Below are 22184 nucleotides of genomic sequence, written 5' to 3'. Positions count from 1 at the left end.
GGTAAAAATTCGACACACCACTTTGCAGTTTCTAACCATAAACTGTCAGGCTTGCATACTCCAGTGTGCTGGAAATATTTTGTCATGAAATATGTCTATAATTTGCCAGTGGAGGAAAACTAGTACAATGACTCTGCTTAGAGAAATCAGTGGTAAAGAATATAAAGAAGCTTGGCCATAAGATGTGCAGAGAGACAGCCAGCTCCTATGGCAGTAATTTGCCCAGTTAGCACCACCACTGCCCTGGTGGGGATCATTGAGGCAAATATAATTGTAATAATTATAACTGTAAATGTAAACTGAGGGAAATATAAATATAACTTAATATAACTGTATTATAGATCCCATCCACCTCAGGTGCCTTTCTTTTGTTTAACTTCAACAACTTCTCCCCACTTGCTCTCAGTTATTACAAAATAGTTAAGCATCATGTTAAAGTTTTATAAACTTCTGACATTTTCCTCCCTTAATGACTCCTCATGTGAATGTAGATGCAAAATACTCATTCCGATTATCAGCTATCTGAACATAATCATCAACACTCGGACCAATCTGATTCATCCCCTTTCTTCTAGAGCTTACATAAGTAAAGAAGTCTTTACTGTTTTTCTTTGCATCCTTTGCCAAAGTCTTCTCCTACTCTGCTTTGCTTGCCTAACATTCTTTGTCACTTGATTAAAGACTATCTTATATACCATAGGCATTCTTGTCTCCTGATACTTTATATGTATCACCCATGCATTTTTCTTCTCTGCTACGAGTATTATTAGTTCATCATTTAGACCTAAACCTTGAACAGTATTTCTTAGAAAGAAAAGCCTAGTAGCTTCGAAGATTAATTCCTTGAATGCTTCCCATTTAGAATTTGCTATTGGTAACGTTATCAGTTGTGTAGAATTTAAAAACTGTGTGAGACCACTGTAGTGACCTTTATGAAAGCAAAAACCCTTCCTTTACCTCTGATAGTATTTACATCTTTGAGTACATCCCACATCAGTATACTGTGGTCACTGCCACCTAGTGGGTCCTTTATCTGCAGATTCTTAATGCATGAGTAATCACTGCTCATAATTAGATCAACTCCTGCTGGTTGCCTCTTGAACATGCTGCTGTAGAAAACAATCGTCAATAAATCCACAAAAGTCTTTCTGGTGTGTGAGTGACCAATCTACAAGTTCCAGTCTATATCTGGAGAGTTAAAATTCCCCATTATAAGACTATCTGATTTACTGGCCCACTCTATTTCTGTGTTCAGTTATTTGTTATACTCATCAGCGTCATTTGGCCTATAACACATTCCTGCTCTCATTTTTGCTTTCACAGTGCTTATGTCACACCAAACTGACTGAACACTGCACGGCCTTTGGTTTTTTGACTGAACTGACTGACCACTGCACTGTTTTTGGTTGATGCTGCATAAGCTTTCTTTCTTGCATCGTATGCCTCTATTAATGCTAATGCTGTCCACCCATATCAACAGGATGCACTTACTTAGATTTTATGTGTTTCTAATGTGGCTCCTGTTTCTATCCAGTCTATTCTTTCTATGCACATTGTACTCCCGAAATTCCAATTCTCAATTCCTTATCTGTGTGTGACACCATGTCTCTGATATCCCAACAGTATCCGCCTTTGATGTCTACACCAACACCCGAAATTCATCACATTTATTTACTACACTCTATAAGAATGAGCTTAACACAACCCATTTATTTACTTGTTCCATGATGACTCCCAGTAGTCCTTGATATCTCCAACACCTCGCTTTCCTGGCTGTTACTCATCCCAGTAGAAGCAGTGCAAGATTCACTTTCACCTCTGCCTGTGGTTACTGTGAATCCCCCAAAGCTAGCAGTTTTCTGACCCACCTAAAATGCCTCAATAGCATCAGCAAATATTCTTGCACGCTTTCTGTTTAAGTGTATCCCATACCTGTAAGAACAGTCTCTCCTGTTAAAAAGCACAGACCATGGAGGGGAAAATTCTACCCTACGAGCCTTGCACAATCTCTCCAATGCTGAATTAATTGACAAGTCTCTCATCATATACTCCCTCCTATTGTATCTGGGCAGAATTGCTGAAAATTTTAACCCTAACTCTCAGCTGTTTTTTCAACATTGACTTGTACTTTTTAATTAAGTCCACAGATCTCCTATTCTTAATGTCATTAGTGCCAATGTATACAACAATATCACCCTTTGTGCCCTTAAAAGATGATATCTACTCTACAATCCTATCCTTTTTTGCACAACATATTTCCCATCTTCCTGACAACAGAGCAACCAACAATAACTAGCTCCTGTGGGACCAGCACATTCTGCCCTGAAGATTGCCACTGTGTTGCCTGATGCACAAGTTTGAGCTCTGGCATTGAGTTGGGCAGCTGAGAGCTGAAGAGATGGGTCCTCCATTTTAATTCCTCCGAGGGAATTAGAATGGGGGACCCATCTCTTCAGTCCTACTCCATCTCTCATAGATATCCATCAGAATCCTTAGTTGGCACTTAATTTCTTCACACACACTCTCTGCACTTAGCACACAAAGACATTTTCCTTGGCTACATCATGTCCTATTCCAAAAAGGCCCACAAACCTTTCACAGATTACACATTTTTTTAGGCTGTGATGCATTGGAGAATCCCCCCATCTGGTTCTCCATTGAACCACAAGACTCCTGCTACACTGTGCAAGTTGCTTTGCTGCTCTAGTCTGGGGCATGATTTCCATTTAAAATGTTGTAATTATTAACAATGAAAATTAATAAGTTATCTTCGATACTAAAGGAATTATTATGGCTAAATATGTCCTACCAAATTAGACTGCCAGTCATTCATGATACATTGAAGTTCTGAGGAGGCTGTGTGAAAAAATTTGGGGAAGATACCTGAACTGTGGGAAGGATGGTCGGATGCTCCATCAAGACAGTACTCCAGTACATAAGCATGCTCTCTTTTTGGCCAGTTTCTGTCCAAAAAAAACACAAATGTATGAACATGCACCCTACTTGCCAGACAAGCCCCTGACCTTTTTTTTTTTCCTCTTCCACAAACCGAAAAGTGTATTTAAGTGAACCCATTTTCAGTTCACTGAAATTCAGAAAAAAATCAGCCTGCAGAAATGTTTCAGTGCTTGGAAGAAACTTATGGAGCAATGTATGCAGTCCCAAGGCAATTACTTTGGAGGGGATAACTTGTAATAAATATAATGGAATATTTCATTATATTTATTTTATTGCAACAGTCTCATTATTTAATAGCCACACCTCACATAATGTAGAACACATCCAGAAGAAATACATAGAGCATTTCTTGACAGCCATTGCTCATATATTGCTGTGAACATACTGGAACATAACAGGCATTGATACTTAATCCATATGAGTGGTACAGTATAGCCCAACAATTTTTGTGCCATTAAACTTCTGAATAACAGCACTTAATTTGCATTCCCCCATGGTTCGAATGATCTTTCAACTACAGCTCGTTGTCATATGCTGCTCAGCTCCTCTATTACTTCTGCTGAGACTTTTCTACTTTAATCAAGTAAGGTGCCTATGTGATGCACGCTCTTCTTTTGTTTTCATGTTTGAAAGGAACTACCTCCTTTTTTTTTTTTTTTTTTATAAGTCCTCTTTGTTATTGATTTCTCTTTTTAAGCTTTTGTCTGTCCTTTCCGCATCAATGGTTTTTGTTACATATTGTAAAATAGTGTCTCATGATAGTCTACAACTATCCTGTGCTTTTCATTTATTCAGTTGTTATAATGCAGTTTTACATTATTATTTATTTATTATTTTACTGCACATTATTACTTGGTTTCTTGCATGGTGTCATGTTTCTCATTTCTTACACCATTATTTATAATGAGATTGCTATTGATTTATTTTTTAAACTCATTTGATTAAATTAAAATATTAAATTGATGAATTTTAATAAATTTTTTTTCTAGGATCGAGCTCATCGTATTGGACAGAATAAAAGTGTACGTGTATTCCGATTAATCACAGAAAATACCGTTGAAGAAAGAATTGTGGAAAGAGCAGAAATTAAACTTAGGCTTGACACAGTAGTAATTCAGCAAGGTATGCTTTATTAATTTTATTAGTTATTACTTTATAAAACTAAAATTTATTAAAAGCAGCCTTTTTTGCACAGCTCAGAAAACTTCATATATCTGAGTGCAGTATCGCTCAGTTGATACATTACTCTGGGGTTACTGCTACCCATATGTAGTACTTGACATTTGTCAATGTTAAACTTCAGTTGCGACCTCTCAGCCCATCTGCTCAACTTTTCCAGATCCTGTTGCTGTACTACTATCATTACTGTCATTATCAGGCCTGCCAACCTTCATATCGTCTGCAAACTTAGACATTAACTCTAATATACCTTCATAATATTATTGATTAATACAGAAAACAACAATGGGCCAAATACCGAGACCTAAGGGACTCCACTAATAACATTAGTCCATGAAGATCAGTATCCATTGATAACCACTCTCTGTCTCCTACACTCAACCATCCTTTTATCCATTGTAGCAACTTGCCCTTAATGACATACTGCTCCAATTTGTACAGTAGTCTTGCATGTGCCACAATATCAAAAGCTTTCCTAAAATCCAAGTATGTGATATCAAAATTATTTTTTGCATCCAGTTCTTTTGAGTATTATCCTAAAAGGATAATAGTATCCAATCATATTGGTTAGACAAGACTTCCCCTTAACAAACCCATGCAGTGTCTGAACTATAACTGCAGTCTTGTCTAAATGATCCTGCATCGCTTCCTTAACCAGTTGACTCCGTTATTTTCCCGGGAAGAGAAGTTAGACTTATCTGTAGTTATCCGTGTCACCCTTTGTGAACTGGGGACACATTTTCACATCTCCAGTCTGTTTATGACCTCCCCTGAGTCCAAGAAAGCTTTTATAATTATGACTAAGGGTTTGCTTACTTCCTTTGCTGCTTCTTTTAATATAACTGGATAGATCCCACTACGAGGTGTGCCTTTCTTATGTTCAATTTCAATAATTTCTCCTCCACTTTGCTCTCATTTATTACAAAATCATTTAGCTCCCTGCCATAGTTTGATAAGCATTGATAAGCTTCTGGCCTCCACTTCTCTACAGACCACCTCATGTGTTAATGTAGATGCAAAATACTCATTCAGTTTGTCAGCTACCTCAGCAGTTCATCAACAAATGTACCATCGATGTCAAATGGACCAATCTGATTAATTCCCTTCCTTCCAGAGTGTACATAAGTAAAGAAGTCTTTACTGTTTTTCTTGGCATTGTTTGACAAAGATTTCTCATAATCTGCCTTTGCATGCCTAATATCCTTTGTGACTTGATTACAGGCTATTTTAAATCAACTATAGGCATCTGTGTCTACCTGATAATTTATATGCATCCCATGTATTTTTATTCTCTGCCACGAGTCTCATTAGTTCATTTGACAACCATTTAGGCCTAAACCTTGAACAGTATTTCTTAATCGGTATGAAAAGCTTAGTAGCTTCCGCAATTAATTCCTTGAATGCTTCCCACTTAAAATTTTCTGTTGGTAACATCATCAGTTAGTCCCACTGTATAGAATTTAAAAACTCTGTAGACCACTGTAGTCACGTTTACAAAAGCAAAAACCCTTCCCCTTACCCCTGATGGTAGTTAGATCTCTAAGCAAACCCCACATTAGTACACTGTGATCACTGCCACCTAGTGGTTCCTTTATCTGCAGATTCTTAATGCATGAAGAATCACTGCTGATAATCTCTTTGGTTGTCTCTCGAACGTGCTGCTGTAGAAAAAACAATCATCCAATAAATCCACAAAAGTCTTGCTGGGTATGCTTTACCAACCTACAAGTCCCAGTCTATATCTGGGAAGTTAAGATCCCCCATTATAAGACAATCTGATTTACTGGCTGCCCACTCTATTTCCCTGTACAGTTGGTAATTGTACTCATCAGAGTCGTTAGGCCTATAACACACTCATACTCTCAACCTGGTTTTCCCAGTGCTTATGTCACACCATACCAACTCAAAACTGCACTGTCCACCCATGTCAATTGGATGCACTTCCTTAGATTTTATGTGTTTCTTAACTAACAGCATCACCCCTCCTCCCCTTCTACCTTGTCTATCCTTCCTGTACACATTGTACTCCCCAAATTCCAATTCTGTACTGCTTATATCCATGTGACACCACATATCTGATATCGCAACAATATCCACTTTTGATGTCTTGATCAGCACTTCAAGTTCATCAAATTTATTTACTATTCTCCTAGCAGTGGTACATGTAAGTATACATACACCTATTCTTATTCTTAGTTACTCTAACACAACCCATGTATTACTTGTTCCATAATGACTCCCAGCAGCCCTTGAAATCCTCAGTGCCTTGTTTTCCAGGCTGCTGCTCATTCCAATAGAAGCAGTGCAAGAATCACTTTCATCTCTGCCTCTGGCTACCTTTAATTTATTAGTCTGTGAATCCCCCCAAAGCTAGCAGTTTTCCACCTCACTTAACACTGCCATGATAGCATCAGCAAATATTCTTGCACCCTTTATATTTAAGTGTATCCCATCCCTCTAGAAAGAATCTCTTCTGTTAGCAAGCACAGACCATGCTCAGAAAAATTTTACACCAATAAGCCTTGCACGGTCTCTCCAGGGCCGAATTGATTGACAAGGCTCTCGTCATATACTCCCTCCTATTATGTCTGGGCAGAATTGCATACACTTTCAAATTTAACCCTAACTCGCAACTTTTTTTCAACATTGACCTGTACTTGTTAAGGAATTCCACAGATCTCCTACTCATGTCATTAGTGCCAACGTGTACAACAGTGTTATCCTTTGTGCCCTTAAAAGATGTCTTCTCTACAACGTCATCAACTTTTGTTCCTATGACTTCTATGATCAAGACATTAAACAACTGATCCATAGATTGGAGAAATATGTTACTATACATGGAGAGTACATAGAAAAGGATTAAAGTTTCTGTGAAGTTTCGCGTTTCTAGAGCTGTTATTTCTAGGTAAGGGTACGAACTTTTTGATACCCTTTCATAGATTGCTCTTAAACGAAAACTACGATAGTAGTGCAAAGGCATCATTTCAACTGTATCTCATATTGTGATCATCTTCACAATGAATTACAATGGTAACTTGTGAAGGATGATCACAATATAAGATACAGTTGAGATGATGCCTTTATACTACTATCGTAGTTTTTGTAAGAGCTGTCTATGGTGTCTACACCAATGTTTAGTAGACATCACTGAGACAGAGGCAGATGAAAACTAAAGAAAAAACTTATGTTGAATGCTGTAGATAGAATGTGTAAATAAGACAGTTAAATGGATAATTAAAGTAAAGAAAATATGGACTGAATGGTTACAGAAGCATACTTACCTAGTATGGCAGGAAGTAACCATACGTCGGGAACAAGAGTCAAAAGAACCGCATGGGCAAAAGTATGCTGTTTAAGGATGTAGATGGTTGTGACCTCAGGTGGTCAAAAATAGGCATGGGGGGAAAAACTTATCCAAATTAAAATTTTGAATAAAATAAAAGTAAGGCAAATGTGTCCTGAAATGAAAGCCAAAAAGGAGAGATAATTTCAACTGGCGCCGTGGTCGAAATAAGTGAAATATTATCCTACCACTGAAAAAAAAAAAAAAAAAAAAAAAGGTTTGTGGGAGGAAAACATATCCAAATTTTAAATAAATGAAAAAATAGCAATTTTTGCCTGTATACATCAATAGGCTCTCAACAGGTACCAACACTCGTAGATGTATAAGAAAAGTAATTAGCCACCAAAACTAGCTGTATCTAAGATCCCTATACCAGTAAAACGTTAATGTGAAATAGGGTAATAAATAAAATATGAATACACGTAAATAAAATTTAGAGTTTAAAAATATATAAAGCCAAATTAGGTAGGTATAAATTTTGCAGTTAACTGGTATAAAGGGACTGTTGGCCTGACAGATACAAGTGATATTCAAAAACAAAGAAAGAAAAGAAGGGCAATTATTAGAACTTAGGTAGTTTATGTTCATTCTGTTCAGCAGTTACTGTGAGACTATAAAGGTCCCTCTATATACCATTAATACCTAAAAATATGAATGCAAGCCCAAATTAGCAATATAGTATCAAGTAAGAAGTAAGATATGTAAAATATGCACGCAGATTAAAATAAAGTGAAAGTAAATTAAAATAAGAAATAAAAAATAATAATATAACATACATTGTATAGCAAAACATCACTTAACGTTCGATTCCTTTCTAATTTTGTGTATTTTATAGCATATTTTAATCTGTGCATATATTTTATATAATATCTTACTTCTACCTCAATTTTGATACTATATTGCTAATTTGGGCTTGCATCCATATTTTTATGTATTAATAGTACATAGGGGCACTTTAATATGGGTCAGTGGCTACTTCAGAATTCTAACTTTGACCTTTTTAGTCTGGATGCTGAATGGTAAGGACATGCGCTATATAAGCTCTAATAATTGCCCTTCTTTCTTTGTTTTTAAAGTTGATCTATCTGTTGGGCAAAAAAAGCAGCCCTATATACCAGTTAACTGCAATTTATACCTGCCTAATTTTGGCTTTTATATATTTTTGCATTCTAAGTTTTATGTATGTGTATTCATATTTTATTTATTACCATATTTGACGTTAATGTCTTACTGGATATAGAAATCTTTTAGAAACAGATGGTGGCTAAAATAAGTGGCTAATTCCTTTTATTGTATATCTATGGGTGTTGGTCCCTGTTGAGCATCTGTTAAATATATACAGGCGGTAATCGGTAGTTTTCTCCGTTACTTCTCTCTCTTCCTTTGTGTTTGTTTGATCTCCTTTCATGTACTCATTTGATTATATTGCAGTTTTATACTTTACCCTTTTTTTTTTTTTTTTAAGTACATTGTGATAAATTTTGCAGCTCGCTTTCGAAAATGGTATGGATTTAGATGCTAGTTATAGTATTCAGTATATATAATAATATACATGCAAAAACTCTTTGTCTCTTGCGGTTACATAATGTTTATTGAATGGCATTAGTAATTTGCTTTCTGATATTCTTCTCATATCAGTAGTTACCATTCCTTATATTTTATTACATATGCTTTATATATATTTATTTTATTTCATTTATTTATTATTTTTTTGGGGGTGGGGGGCTATTCCTGTCATGTTCAGGTGATGCCAGGATTCACCCTGCCAGAGCTTCTAATCCATACTACCTAGCCTGGTTCCCTGCACCTGATATGGTAACTAGGAATCAGTGGTGTGTAATATGCCCCTAGGCTAAGAGGCTGGATGCACAACATAACCCTATGCTACATTACATAAATCACATATCACTCATATTATCTGACCTTTACAGGATACTGTATTCAACACAAGAGAACTGATTACGGAGTAGTGGGAAACCAGACATTATCTGAAATATCTATAGATTTATCCAGCTGTGGCAGATGAAAATCTGGATAAGTAGTTTCTCAAATGGAATTAGTTTTAACCATGACTCCAAGTTCCCATTAACCTAATTCTTGCCATTTTGCTGATGAGATAGCTGAAGATTTTTGGTAGATGACTTCATTTCTTTTTTATTTTTTAAACTTTTTTTTAAAACTATCAAAAGGTGACTCACTAACAGAGAACATAGCCTCTTTCATAGTTTCCATATTGCTAAAAGATTTATTTTGCTGGCTAAAGCATAACAGATTTTGAAGGATGAAATAGTAATATTTTTTGATGTTTCAGTAGGTTTTTATATATACTTTGCTGTTAGGATAATCATGATTATAAGTCGTTTCCAATTTTGCTCTTTATTTCGGAGTTTAAAAGGAAATTATCATCAACGTTTTTGTGATTTGTCACAAAATCTCATTCTCTGTTACTTGTATTTTCAGGAACAGAAAACCACTGTACAGTAAACACAAATATTTTCATCTGTATTCAGTGAAATAGTATCTATCCCAGCTGATGTTAAATAAATTGTTTTTCGAGCCCTTAACAAACTGTATATAAATTTTAAGATACATATAATTAGGGGTTAGGTTAGGCTAATAACAGGAAGAAATGGCTTAAAAAAACTTTCAACACTAGTGTTGAATCCAGAGTGTTTACACTGAGGGGGATAAATGTAGTATGTGTGTATATTTTTTATTATTATTTAATATTTACAACATATGTATATGTTACAAACAAATCTGTCTATTTATGAATGGCGCCTCCGTAGACAGGTGGGAAGGAGCAGCAGTGCGTAGCACACGCTTCTTGATTAGACCGGGGTTCGAGCCCGTTACTACCAAATACGGAAGATGCGGAAAGGTCAGGGAATGACCACCGCATATCCCGGAGCAATATGGCCTTAGTTGCTAATGCTCCTGAAAACCAAATAACAAACAAACAAACTATTTATGAATGTTATAATAAGAGAATATGACAAAACAAAATAGGAACCAATAGGAAATATTTGTTATTTAACATCTAATACTAATAATCAGTTCACAAAAACCACATTACTGACAATAATCACAATTTAATAATATGAAAATCACCAATTAAAATTTGCAAAAAAAATTATATACAAATTATAATAAAACATGCAAGTATTATAATAATCTTATTCTTCTTTGCTTTTTCTTTGCATGTGTATCAATCACTTAATTTATTAATTTTTCCAATAACTCATGCAGGCCTTCTGAGCATTTCTTCATGCAATATTACAGTACAGATACATATATAATAAAAAGATTACAAAATGTATTGTTTATAGGCTGTAACAAAACGGTCTTGTTTGTGGAACAAGACCGTTTGCTGTAACAAAGGAAGAATTAGCCACAAGTAGACTTGTACTGTGAAAAAAAAAACAAAGGTAATCTGAAAACCATAAAGCAAAATTGTCGATGATTGAAATAGTGGCTATAGTATGCTCCTCTCTCTGCCCAGATGTTGTTTAGCCCTTCCCCTGAAAGCCACAGGACATATTCTAATTACAATAGCACCCATCATTGAGGGACCAATTCAGCCGAACTTATTCATGGCCTGCGATCCGGTCCATCTTGTTTGTGATACTAAAACAAAGAATTAGTCGCAAGTAGACTGTTTGTGTGAAATACTATCAAGAGATGGTTTATGTGATAAAAAGAACCATAAAATGAAAATGCCAACACTTAAAACAGTGGCTTTTAATTACAACTTGTGCAGCCAGAAATATTGTCTATTTAATTATTTTGAAAATTTCTTGTCTTTTGAATTTTAGTGATTTATTTTCAGTGTACCACCTAACGAGTACCACACTTAGTTGATTTTTTTGTGTTGTGTTTATTTGACATAAATTTATTGAATTTGTGTTTTATAATTACAACATTGTGTAAACTGATAATATGGTTCCTAAAGAGCACAGTAAGGAGAAAATTTCAATTAAAATTAAACAAAAAATGTGGCAAAAATTTCAGTGTTCAAGTTATTTGAACAAATATTAAAATAAAAATTGCTATTTTTGCCGGGGGGGGGGGGGGGATTTTTATTCCACAGGGGGTGAAGCTGACATCTGGATTCAACATTGGTTGAACAACATTACTAGACCTCAATTAAGAACCAATTGTGAACACAACCACATTCCATAATAGAACTGAGTGTGATCTGAAATGAAAATGGTTTTGAGAATTTCATTGGCAAAACATTTTCTCAAGACGATACTTGTTTGTAAAATGTTTATAAAATTGAAGGGCAATAGTAGATGTTGCCAGCTATGACCTGATGCTTGTACCCTCTATTTTATCCATACCGATTCTGAGAAAACGTCTGCCAGTTTGTGGTTGCCACCTGACCTTACCAAAGGTACCATTTCACCTGTGGGGACTGCTGAACAGCCTCGGCCTGTGTTATGACAACATTCTTAATGGTAATCAACTGCAAGCCAGTATTAATCTGATTGGTTTTTATGACTTCAGTAGTCATTTCCCATTATCAAAGGACTGTGCAAGTACACATATACCTCCTTGTACATGTCTGAAATTAAAACGAACTAATGTCTTGGTAATGGCTAACAGGCAATTTTTAAGACCATGTTGTTTAAATTTGTATTCTGATTTCTTTCATTAATGTGTATAATAAAATTCTAGTTTCTAATTTTTTATATATATATATATATATATATATATATATATATATATATATAAATGTGAAGCACATAAGTACAGTACTTGCTTTGGTGGGTACATTATACTTGTATTTAATATTTATTCTGTGTATTGTACTATATGATAAAGAGGATTTATTTATGAGTAATAAACTGTTGCATGTTTGTTTCTTCAGGTAATTGATATTTCTCTTGATCTAGTTAGAGAAAAAAAAAAAATTATTGGTATGATTTTGAGGAAAATAAGATATTCTAATTAGTTTACATAGATGAAAATGTTTATTTTATTTCCAGGTAAATGAAGACAAGCATTTATTAGTTTTGGACATTTGTGTTCATGTTTCCATTTACCTGTTATAGTATCTCATATCATATTACAGAAGCTTGCATCGTTATTTTAATTTCATGCATTTAACCACCTTGAAGAATAAAAAACATCCAATGTTAAAAGCAAAGTTAAAATTATTTTTAGGTCGGTTGGTGGATGGTCAGGCCAACAAACTTGGTAAGGAAGAAATGCTGGGAATGATACGTCATGGAGCTGACCACATATTTGCTTCTAAAGAAAGCGAAATTACAGATGAAGATATAGATGCAATCTTGGCTAAAGGAGAAAAGAAGGTAAGAGGGAGTTTAAAGAATTCCACAATTACCTAATTTAATATCTTCATTAAGATTGGACCATGTTGTTTTTTTTTTTTTTTTTTTTAAATATAACATTGTTTGTAATGATATGCATTAGGTTGTTGTACACCAGTCTTACTGTAAGCCTGCAAGTTATTACATATATTGTCAAAATCTTGAAATAGTCAGCTTGAAGTTAGATATACAAATCAGTTTCTATTGCAAAGTTGCCATCTCAAACCTGTTATGTCTTTATTAGGATCATTAATAATGACAGAAATTCACAAGGAACTGATCTACAACTATGCTGAAAATACCAATCCACCCAGAACAGTTGCCATTTATAACCACCCTTTATGTACTTATTATTTAACTACACTTTTATGGCCCCAGCTGCAACAAGTTTCAATGATCAAGCTATACTACATAATCTTGTAGTACTCTCGAAAAAAAATTCATGTATAGTTGATATCCAGTTCTTCCCTTTTTTGTTACAAGATGAAATCTAATCCTATAAGTAGTCCATTAGAGTCTAAAAAGAAGATTCAACTTTCCTGTATTTTTACTAATTACTAACTCAGCTAGTTACTTGATCACTGTTGGCAGTGCCCCTGCTTCGATGTGGTGGGATTAATGGAAGGGTAGGGAGAACCAAAACTCAAGGGCTAAATAGAGCAGAATGTTGAGTAATGTCAATATGTTATTCCTTTTTATTCTAACTGAAGACTTCACCTGACCAATTAGAAGGCAGTAGAGAAAACACTCATACAGAAAGATGGATTGAGACTAGCTCACCAGTACCTCATTATGCATTCAGCAGGCAAGCAGGTAATTGGAAAGATGCCACCCTTCTTTATTTAGAAAAAAAATTATCAAGGTTGACATAATCCCAGATCACAGTAGGAACTATGTTTGGGGGTTATTCTTAAAGAATAAGACTTTAGTGTTAATAATTCTGAACGATTACTGAATATCACATACTTCGAGGAACACCCATTTCTCTGTAGCTGCATAAAGTGGTGAATACATGTGGTGTTATATGAGTAGGACACCATTCCTATACAACCAGAGGAATAAATTTGTTTTGAGCATGAGTAAGGAGTAATCAAAGTTAAATGTGTGTGTGTGTGTGTGTGTGTGTGTGTGTGTGTGTGTGTGTGTGTGTGTGTGTGTGTGTGTGTGTGTGTGTGTGTGTGTGTGTGTGTGTGTGTATATATGAATATGAGTTAAGTTGATAGTGGTAAGAGTTTTTTAAAAGGCAAAATATGATATACTAGCTTATCAGACAAACCATAAACCATGGCGGGTACCCAACGTGACCTGGAAAAAATCAATCTATGCCATGACATAAGCAATAAATTATAAACATATATAAAAAATACCATAAAAATGCTAATTATGGCAATAAGATACATTGAAAGGGACTTTTTCGAGGGCTAACCCTTTCAATGTATCAACCATAATTAACGAACTATCCGTTTCTGTAGTCATCGTCCAGCATAACTATGTCCAAATATATGTAAAATAGTAGTAGGTTAGAGCCAAAAGGTAGTGACGAGAATAAAATTTTGTAGTAAGTTAGAGCCAAAAGGTAGTGGTAAAATTTGTTAATTAATCTAAATTTAGCAGTAAGCTGGCAAGATGACTGTTAGCCCGACGGATAGCCAAAATTTAAATTAAAATTAAAATTATAGAAAGAGCTATAATTATTGTTAGGCATATGTGCGTAGTTGATAGTAAATGCAGTCACAGTAGTCTAAGCAAAAATAACAGTGTGAGCTATTGCTAACCAAGGCGAACGGAAAAAAGGTATAAGAATAGATATAGTACCTCAATTGCTTAGACTACTGTGACTGCATTTACTATCAACTACGCACATATGCCTAACAATAATTATAGCTCTTTCTATAATTTTAATTTTAATTTAAATTTTGGCTATCCGTCGGGCTAACAGTCATCTTGCCAGCTTACTGCTAAATTTAGATTAATTAACAAATTTTACCACTACCTTTTGGCTCTAACTTACTCCAAAATTTTATTCTCGTCACTACCTTTTGGCTCTAACCTACTACTATTTTACATATATTTGGACATAGTTATGCTGGACGATGACTACAGAAACGGATAGCTCGTTAATTATGGTTGATACATTGAAAGGGTTAGCCCTCGAAAAAGTCCCTTTCAATGTATCTTATTGCCATAATTAGCATTTTTATGGTATTTTTTATATATGTTTATAATTTATTGCTTATGTCATGGCATAGATTGATTTTTTCCAGGTCACGTTGGGTACCCGCCATGGTTTATGGTTTGTCTGATAAGCTAGTATATCATATTTTGCCTTTTAAAAAACTCTTACCACTATCAACTTAACTCATATTCATATTTATACAGACCGATATAATGTTTAATCGTCCCAGATGGCATTAATTGGTTATGTGACTACTTAATATTTATTATAAAATTTATATTTATTATAACATTTAATATTTGCTTTTTCATGCTTGGATATATATATATATATATATATAGATGGATCAGTAATACATTATTGAATCTTTATCCTGGCTTTATCCTCTGATTTAAGACCATGGCTAATTTGCCATGGTCTTAAATCAGAAGTTCCCAAAGTTTGCCACCCCCAGACATACTTGGTTTTGGGGAGAGGGGCTTGTTTTCATGAAGCACTTTTTTAATTAAATCCGTCCCACTAATCCAGGTACAAATGTTTTTTATTTATTTGTATTATTTGAATTTTATTTCTTTGAGATTAAATGTATTGAAGTATATATTAATTTATAAAATTACATATATTCATAGCTAAATTTTAGGTTAGATCTGTTTATTTGCACTTGTTCTAAAACTTTGGGGAGAAGATGTGAAATTTATGAAAACTTTTAATAGGACTCAAGGTGTAAAGGTTTGGGAACCTCTGTCTTAAACATCAGTAAAACAGGATACCTTAATTGTTGTCCAGTAATATCTGAACAGGACTGTTGTCCTGTTCAAATATTAATGGACAACAGATACAGTATCTGCTAATAAGAATGTATATTCCAAATTCATTAAGATTTTTAAATTCTGGTGGTAACAATTACTTTCAAATGGCTCATGATGCACCTCTTTACTTACAATGGGATCTCAAAATCCCAAAGTGATAAAGGTGCCCATCTTCAAAACTAGCATGTCTTAACTGTAGGAGAGAGAATTCCTTGTAGCTCAAAATATATCAGAGATGTGTTTTGTTTGTTTGTTATTTAGTTTTTAGGAGCATTAGCAACCAAAGCCATATTGCTCCAGGGATATGCGGTGGTCATTCCCTAACCTTTCCGTGTCCTCCATTTTGGCCAACAACAGTTTCTATTCGAAGAACAACATTTTCTACAGCAGAACATAACATGTCAACTGGAATAGCCAGCATGTGACATCTAATGCTGTCCTTCAGATCAGCCAGAGTTTGACATTCTTCCCGATACACCTGGTTCTTCAAAAAACCCCACAACCAGAAGTCGCATGGAGTGAGGTCCGGTTATCAGGGTGGCCAAGATGTCTGCAAACAGCGGCTGATGATCCATTTGTCTGTAAATCTTTGGACACAACAGTGCATGTGGGGTGGCACACCATCTTGCATGAATATGGTATCCTGAAGGCACCCACGTCGTTGTTGCAGCTCTGGTATTGCAAAATTTGCCAACGTTTCATAATATCACTATTCAGTGATAGAACAGGTTCGGGGTCCAGTCGGTGTTACCAACTGGACCCCTTACCCATTCAAAAAAATATGGCCCAATCATGAATGTGGCCGTAAATCCTTACCACACTATCACTTTTGGAGAATGAACGGGACGGGACCTCTTGGATAACTCGAGGGTTTTCTGTTGCCCAAATGGGGCAATTGGATATATCCACTTATTCATTTAATCCGAAGTGGGCTTCATCACTTCAAAGGATGTTCCATGTCCCAAGTGATATCCACTGTCATTCATGCCAGAAACTGAAGTGCATATGTAAAACGAATATCTGCATCACCATGCTTTAGCTGCTGTAGCATGTGCATCTTGTAAGGATAATACCGCAACACCTGACACATTACTAGCCTTATAGTGGAACACTGCATGTTCACTTCACGAGAAACAGCTGGCACACTTGCGCTACCACATGGAGATTGACTTGATAAATCCACAACAGCCATGGCCACATCTTCAACACAAGAGGAGTCCACTCGTTTTCGACCTCTACCTGGTTGAACACCAAGATGTCCTGTCGCTTCAAATTTTGCAATCATTTTGCGAAGAGCACAAACAGTCATAGGTCCACGCCTTATGCTGTTCTGAAAGTACAACTTCACTAATAGTGCTTTTTCCTGCAATGTTGTTAGCATTGCTGCTGTAGTGCAGGCAAACATCTACTGTATGATTTTGAAGAGACTGCTTTGCTTTTATACAGTACAGTAGAGCTGACTAGTGTGCTGTGGCAATAATTTACGATTATGCAAATAATGAAAGTTATTTGCATAATCGTAACTAAGATAGTTGCACGCCCATACAGTGACAAATATGGTAACTAATTTTTCCCCCCACTAAATGGCGAGAGCATTGTTTATTTCCAAATTTCTCTTCCGTACGACCCTTAAAACTCGCTCCAGAGCCCTCTAACTAGGGATACTTTAATTTTAATAACCTGTATATTGGCAAATTTAAAAAATTCACTGTTTTAGAAAATCTATGAACACAAGCAATCACAAAACAGAAAAAAAATTTCCCTTTAGTTGTTCATTATTTTTGTTCATTATTTTTTCAAATCAAAAGGAATTTAGATAAAATATTAATTGCTACCAAGTGAGACTTACGATTCTATTATTGATTTATTAATTAATGGGCGTTGTGCGTATAGTATTGATATAAAAAAGTACATTGTTTATGGAGCAGATAATATTAACACAAATTTGGGGTGGGGGGGAGTTAAGAAAAGGCAAAAACAATGTCTTATAAATGATGTAAGAAAATTAATCTTGATTTACTAGATGAATGTTTTGAACATATTTTGCATAGCACAATGCAGTTGTGAGCTGAGAGATTATCTTGTGATGTAGAAATGGTCATGGTAAAAATACTGTCATACATTTCAACTTATGCAGAACATACCGAATGACTGAAAAATGTTTGTTCTCTATTAGATATGCAGTATGAAAAGTTATTGACCCATTCAAAAATTCACTGGTTGAATTTGTACAATGTGGCCTAGAGAATATTAAAAATGTTTGAAGCACTGAAAGAATTTTTTTTTATTCAGAGTAAAAGTCCCCAAAATTTATTGTGAAATTTTTTGAATCACCAGTAAATGAAGCATTACTTCCATGCAGTGCTTAACAATTTTTTTTTGGTTTATTTAATAAACAAATTCTAAAAATTAAAGTTGTGGGAAATTGAGGTTAGTTGCAGTTAAGGAAAAGAATTACATCCAAGAAACCATTGACAAAAAATTTATTCCTTGGGTGCCCTTAGAGTTTTATTGTATAATAAAATTCAAAAGGATCAAACAGAAACATTTAAAGAGGAAATTTTTGTGATGTAAATTACAAACTGTGACTATCTAAAAAAAAAAAATTATGCAAAAAAAAACCCCTTACTGAAATTAAAGTATATGGAGTGGGTGCTCTTAAAAAGTTCCCCAGTTTGGAAAGATGTGCACATATCTTATTGACACAGGCTTTCGAGTTGACCAAAATTTGTTATTTAATCAGTTTACATTGCTTAAAAATTTGATTACTGAAGAATTGAATGATAAGTGACTTAACAGATCTTACTACAGCCATTTTTTTTTTTTTTTTTTTATGTAAACCCCAAACACGGGAGATGTTATAAACTATAGTACTTAGTACCGTGCTTGGGTTGGAGGTTGAGAAGACTAAAGAAGATATTTGTTGACATTGGACTTGAACTTCTGTAGACTGTAATTTTCAGGAAATACGTATGATGGAAGGTTGTTCCAGAAAACGGCAGTTGAATGAATAAACGAGGAAGATGAAAAGTTGGTTCTCTGAGTGTGAAGTTGGACAGTAAATGGATGTTGGCTGGTGGAGGCACGTGTTCGGACTGTTTTGAAAGAGAGAGCGGGAATTATAGAAGCTAATTCAGAAGAACAGTGCCCATGGAAGTATCTGTAGAAGAGGCATGCAGCAGAAACAGTACGTCTATGAGACAGGGAGTGCAGAGACTCTGTTAGAGATGAGTCATTAATTAACCTAACTGCCCTCTTCTGAATGGAATCAAGAAGCCTGAGAGAGGTTTTGGGGGCACCACCCCAGATGTGGGAACAATATTCCATGGCAGGGCGGATTTACGATTTATACAGAGTGAGCAGCTGTTTGGAAGAAAAGTAGCGCCGAGAGCGAAAGAGAAAACCAAGTTTTTTAGATGCAGAGGAAGCAATATTTGTAATGTGCTTGTGACAAGAGAGATTAGAAGTCAGGGTAATCCCCAAAAGAGATATATCATTTTGCCTAGAAATCGGAGTGTCACTAAAGATAAGCATAGGAGTAGAAGAATCCTTTTTGCGAGATATAAGACAAGACTGAGTTTTAGAAGGGTTGAAATCAACTAAGTTGTCTTTGCCCCACTGGAGAATTACCTGAAGATCGGCATTTAAGGAATTGGTAGCAGATTTTCGAGAAGTTGAAGCTGATTGAGCAGGACAAGGTTTCTCAAAATGGAAAGTGGAATGCAATGTGCTATCATCGGCAAAACTATGGATAGGATTTCCAGTAAATGGAAGAAGGTCATTAATATACAAGAGGAAAAGAGTGCGGGAAAGAACTGAACCTTGGGGGACACTGGCATTAGTGGAGAAGTTAGAAGACAGAGAGCCATCTACCATCACCCTCAGTGAAGGATCAGAGAGAACACTGGATAACCAATTACTAAAAACAGTTGGCAAACCATAAGATGGAAGCCTGTTTAGAAGACCTTTATGCCAAACACGATTGAAAGCCTTTGAGATGTCAAGAGCAATTACTTGTGTTTCACTGAACCTTTCCATTGAATTAGTCCATAAATGGGTGACATAAGCCAGAATATCACCAGTGGATCAACACTTTCGGAATCTATACTGGCGATCGTTGATCAGGCGGAAGTTTCTAGGTAGTTTAAAATTTGGCGGTTAATTGATTTCTCCATTACTTTAGAAAGAGTAGAAGTAATTGCAATGGGACAATAATTGGATGGGAGGGATTTGTCATCCTTTTTAGGAACTTGCTGGATATCAGCAAATTTCCAAGCAGAAGGAAAAACACCTTTGGAATAAGAAAGTGAAAAAAGGCGGCAAAGAATAGGAGTAAGTTCAGGAGCACAGGTTTTGAGAACAAGTGGAGAAATACCATCATCCGTCAAAATCCTTCTGACATCCTTTTGACGGAAGACCTCAGGAGGCATTGAATGGAGCATGTTGGGAATGGTGGGAGGTGTTTTACCAAGATCGTTAATGCATGAGTTGAAAGAAAAATGGGATGCTAGCAGGTCAGCTTTATCCTTGGCTGAAGTGACAACAGAACCATTTGGTTTGGACGGAGGTGGGAGCAGAGATGGGCAAAAGTTGCGGCCAATAGTTTAGGCAAGAGACCAGAATGCTCAGCTACCATTAGGGCAAGAAGCAAGTTTTCTACTCTTAGCCTGTTCAAACTCTAGTTTGGACTGGTTAATAACTGCTTTACAATTGTTGCGAGCTTTGGTGTAGGCAGAAAATGAAATTGATGAATTAGAAACAAGCCAATTACAATATGCAACATTCTTCTCTTGAACAGCCGTAGCACATTTATTGGAAAACCAAGGTTTAGATAAAGGATGAGATTTTAAAGTGGAGTGTTGGATAAAGGATTCCATTCCTGCAAGAATAATTTCACTGACACGATCTGAGCAAACGTTGACATCAGAAGTTTTGAAACAGTAATCCGACCACAGAAAAGAAGTCTCGCAAGTTATCCCATTTTGCATTCTCGTAATGCCAAACAATACGAAGTTGGGAATAGCCATGAGATAAAGGTTCCATTGGAGAAGAGACAATCACCAAGTTGTGATCTGAAGTGCCTAAAGGATCTCTCACTTTGACCATGTACTTTGAAGGGTTGTTTGTGAGAAAAGATCAAGCGTATTGGCTGTATGATTAGAATTGTCCGTTATTCTTGTAGGTAAATGAACAATCTGTGCAAGATCATTAGTAATTGAAAAAGCCTCAGCATCTCGACCAGCTGGGTCGGTGTGACTAGAAAACGGAAGCCAGCTGGAGTTGTGATCATTAAAATCACCAAGGAAAATTACCATACTGTTAGGAAAGTTGGACTGGAGAAAGTCAAGCTGCAAAGAGCTGCAAGTGATTAGTGGAGTTGGGAGAACGGTAGAGACAACAGATGAATTTGACACAATAAGCTTGCTCTATTAGTTTGACAATTCATGGTGTATTCAATAGTAAAAAAAAGTGGGGTGGACATGCTGTATGAAGTAATGAAATTTTTGAATATGGCGTACACATGGTAAGAATATACCCAGATCCTTGACATAATGTGGCCTCGACAATGCTCCTCGCATACACACTACTCAGATTCCCTCCAGTCACTATCTGGCAGAGTAGAGGTAGCAAGATTATACACTAGCTGATCCGGAAGCCTCCTAGGGAGTTACCAATAGGTTCGGTCCAGTGTACTAACTAGTGGCCGGCCTGTGAATACCGTTTTAGAGCTGTACCCTCGAAATGTAAGGAATATTGGATCTCGCCACAATGTTCATCATAACCTCAAAAGTCATCAATCATACTGCATGATGGAAGAGATAGGGAAGGGTTGACTGGAACTTAGCTCTAGAGACTAAACATGGGTTCCACCACTTCAAGCCTCCAATAAGCAAAGTGGTGGTATTGCACCGGTTGAGGAGAGTCATCTACCACCTAGTACTGCCTGGTAACATAGAGGGGTGACGTTCCTCCATGTGGTGTGGGCGCCACACCTCGAACCCTGCTTACGTTTGTTCACACCTGGATGGTCACCCACCATGTACTTGTGCATGGAGGTTATACCCAGGATTACTAACAGTCCCACCATCGTGAAGGTGCAAACTGTCAGAAGATTTGGCTGTCACAGACCGTCCGGACTTCGCCGAAATTGGGTCCACTCGACTTGAGTGTTACCCGAATATCAGTTCCATCAACGTTTTAGACTCACAGGTAGCAAGTACAGCTTGTCTGGCATATCTGAGAGAATGTCTGTGACAACCTCAAGGAGTTGTCATATATATTTCTTTTTTTTTTTCTTTTTTTTAAGTTTGAATTTCAAGATCAGACCTCAGAATTTTAGAAATTGTTTAGCTCTTTTTTCGAATATTTTAGCAAATAAAAAT

The 22184-nt window shown here is 36.0% G+C and overlaps 1 protein-coding gene across 1 annotated transcript in view; it reads left to right on the top strand.

The window, feature by feature from the left end:
- The window catches only part of Iswi (nucleosome-remodeling ATPase imitation SWI), a 473510-nt gene that overhangs the window by 284362 nt on the left and 166964 nt on the right, over positions 1–22184 (top strand). The window contains exons 14-15 of the mRNA XM_090385082.1: positions 3948–4080; positions 12650–12798. Coding sequence (XP_090241208.1) covers positions 3948–4080; positions 12650–12798 — 282 coding nt within the window. The remainder of the gene's footprint in view (positions 1–3947; positions 4081–12649; positions 12799–22184) is intronic.

This window comes from Mastigoproctus giganteus, chromosome 11 (genome assembly GCF_048544385.1).
Source record: "Mastigoproctus giganteus isolate SK-2022 chromosome 11, ASM4854438v1, whole genome shotgun sequence".
NCBI classification, from domain to species: Eukaryota; Metazoa; Arthropoda; class Arachnida; order Uropygi; family Thelyphonidae; genus Mastigoproctus; species Mastigoproctus giganteus.
Note: the sequence above shows the minus strand (reverse complement) of the source record. Positions and strands in the feature narration are given on the sequence as shown.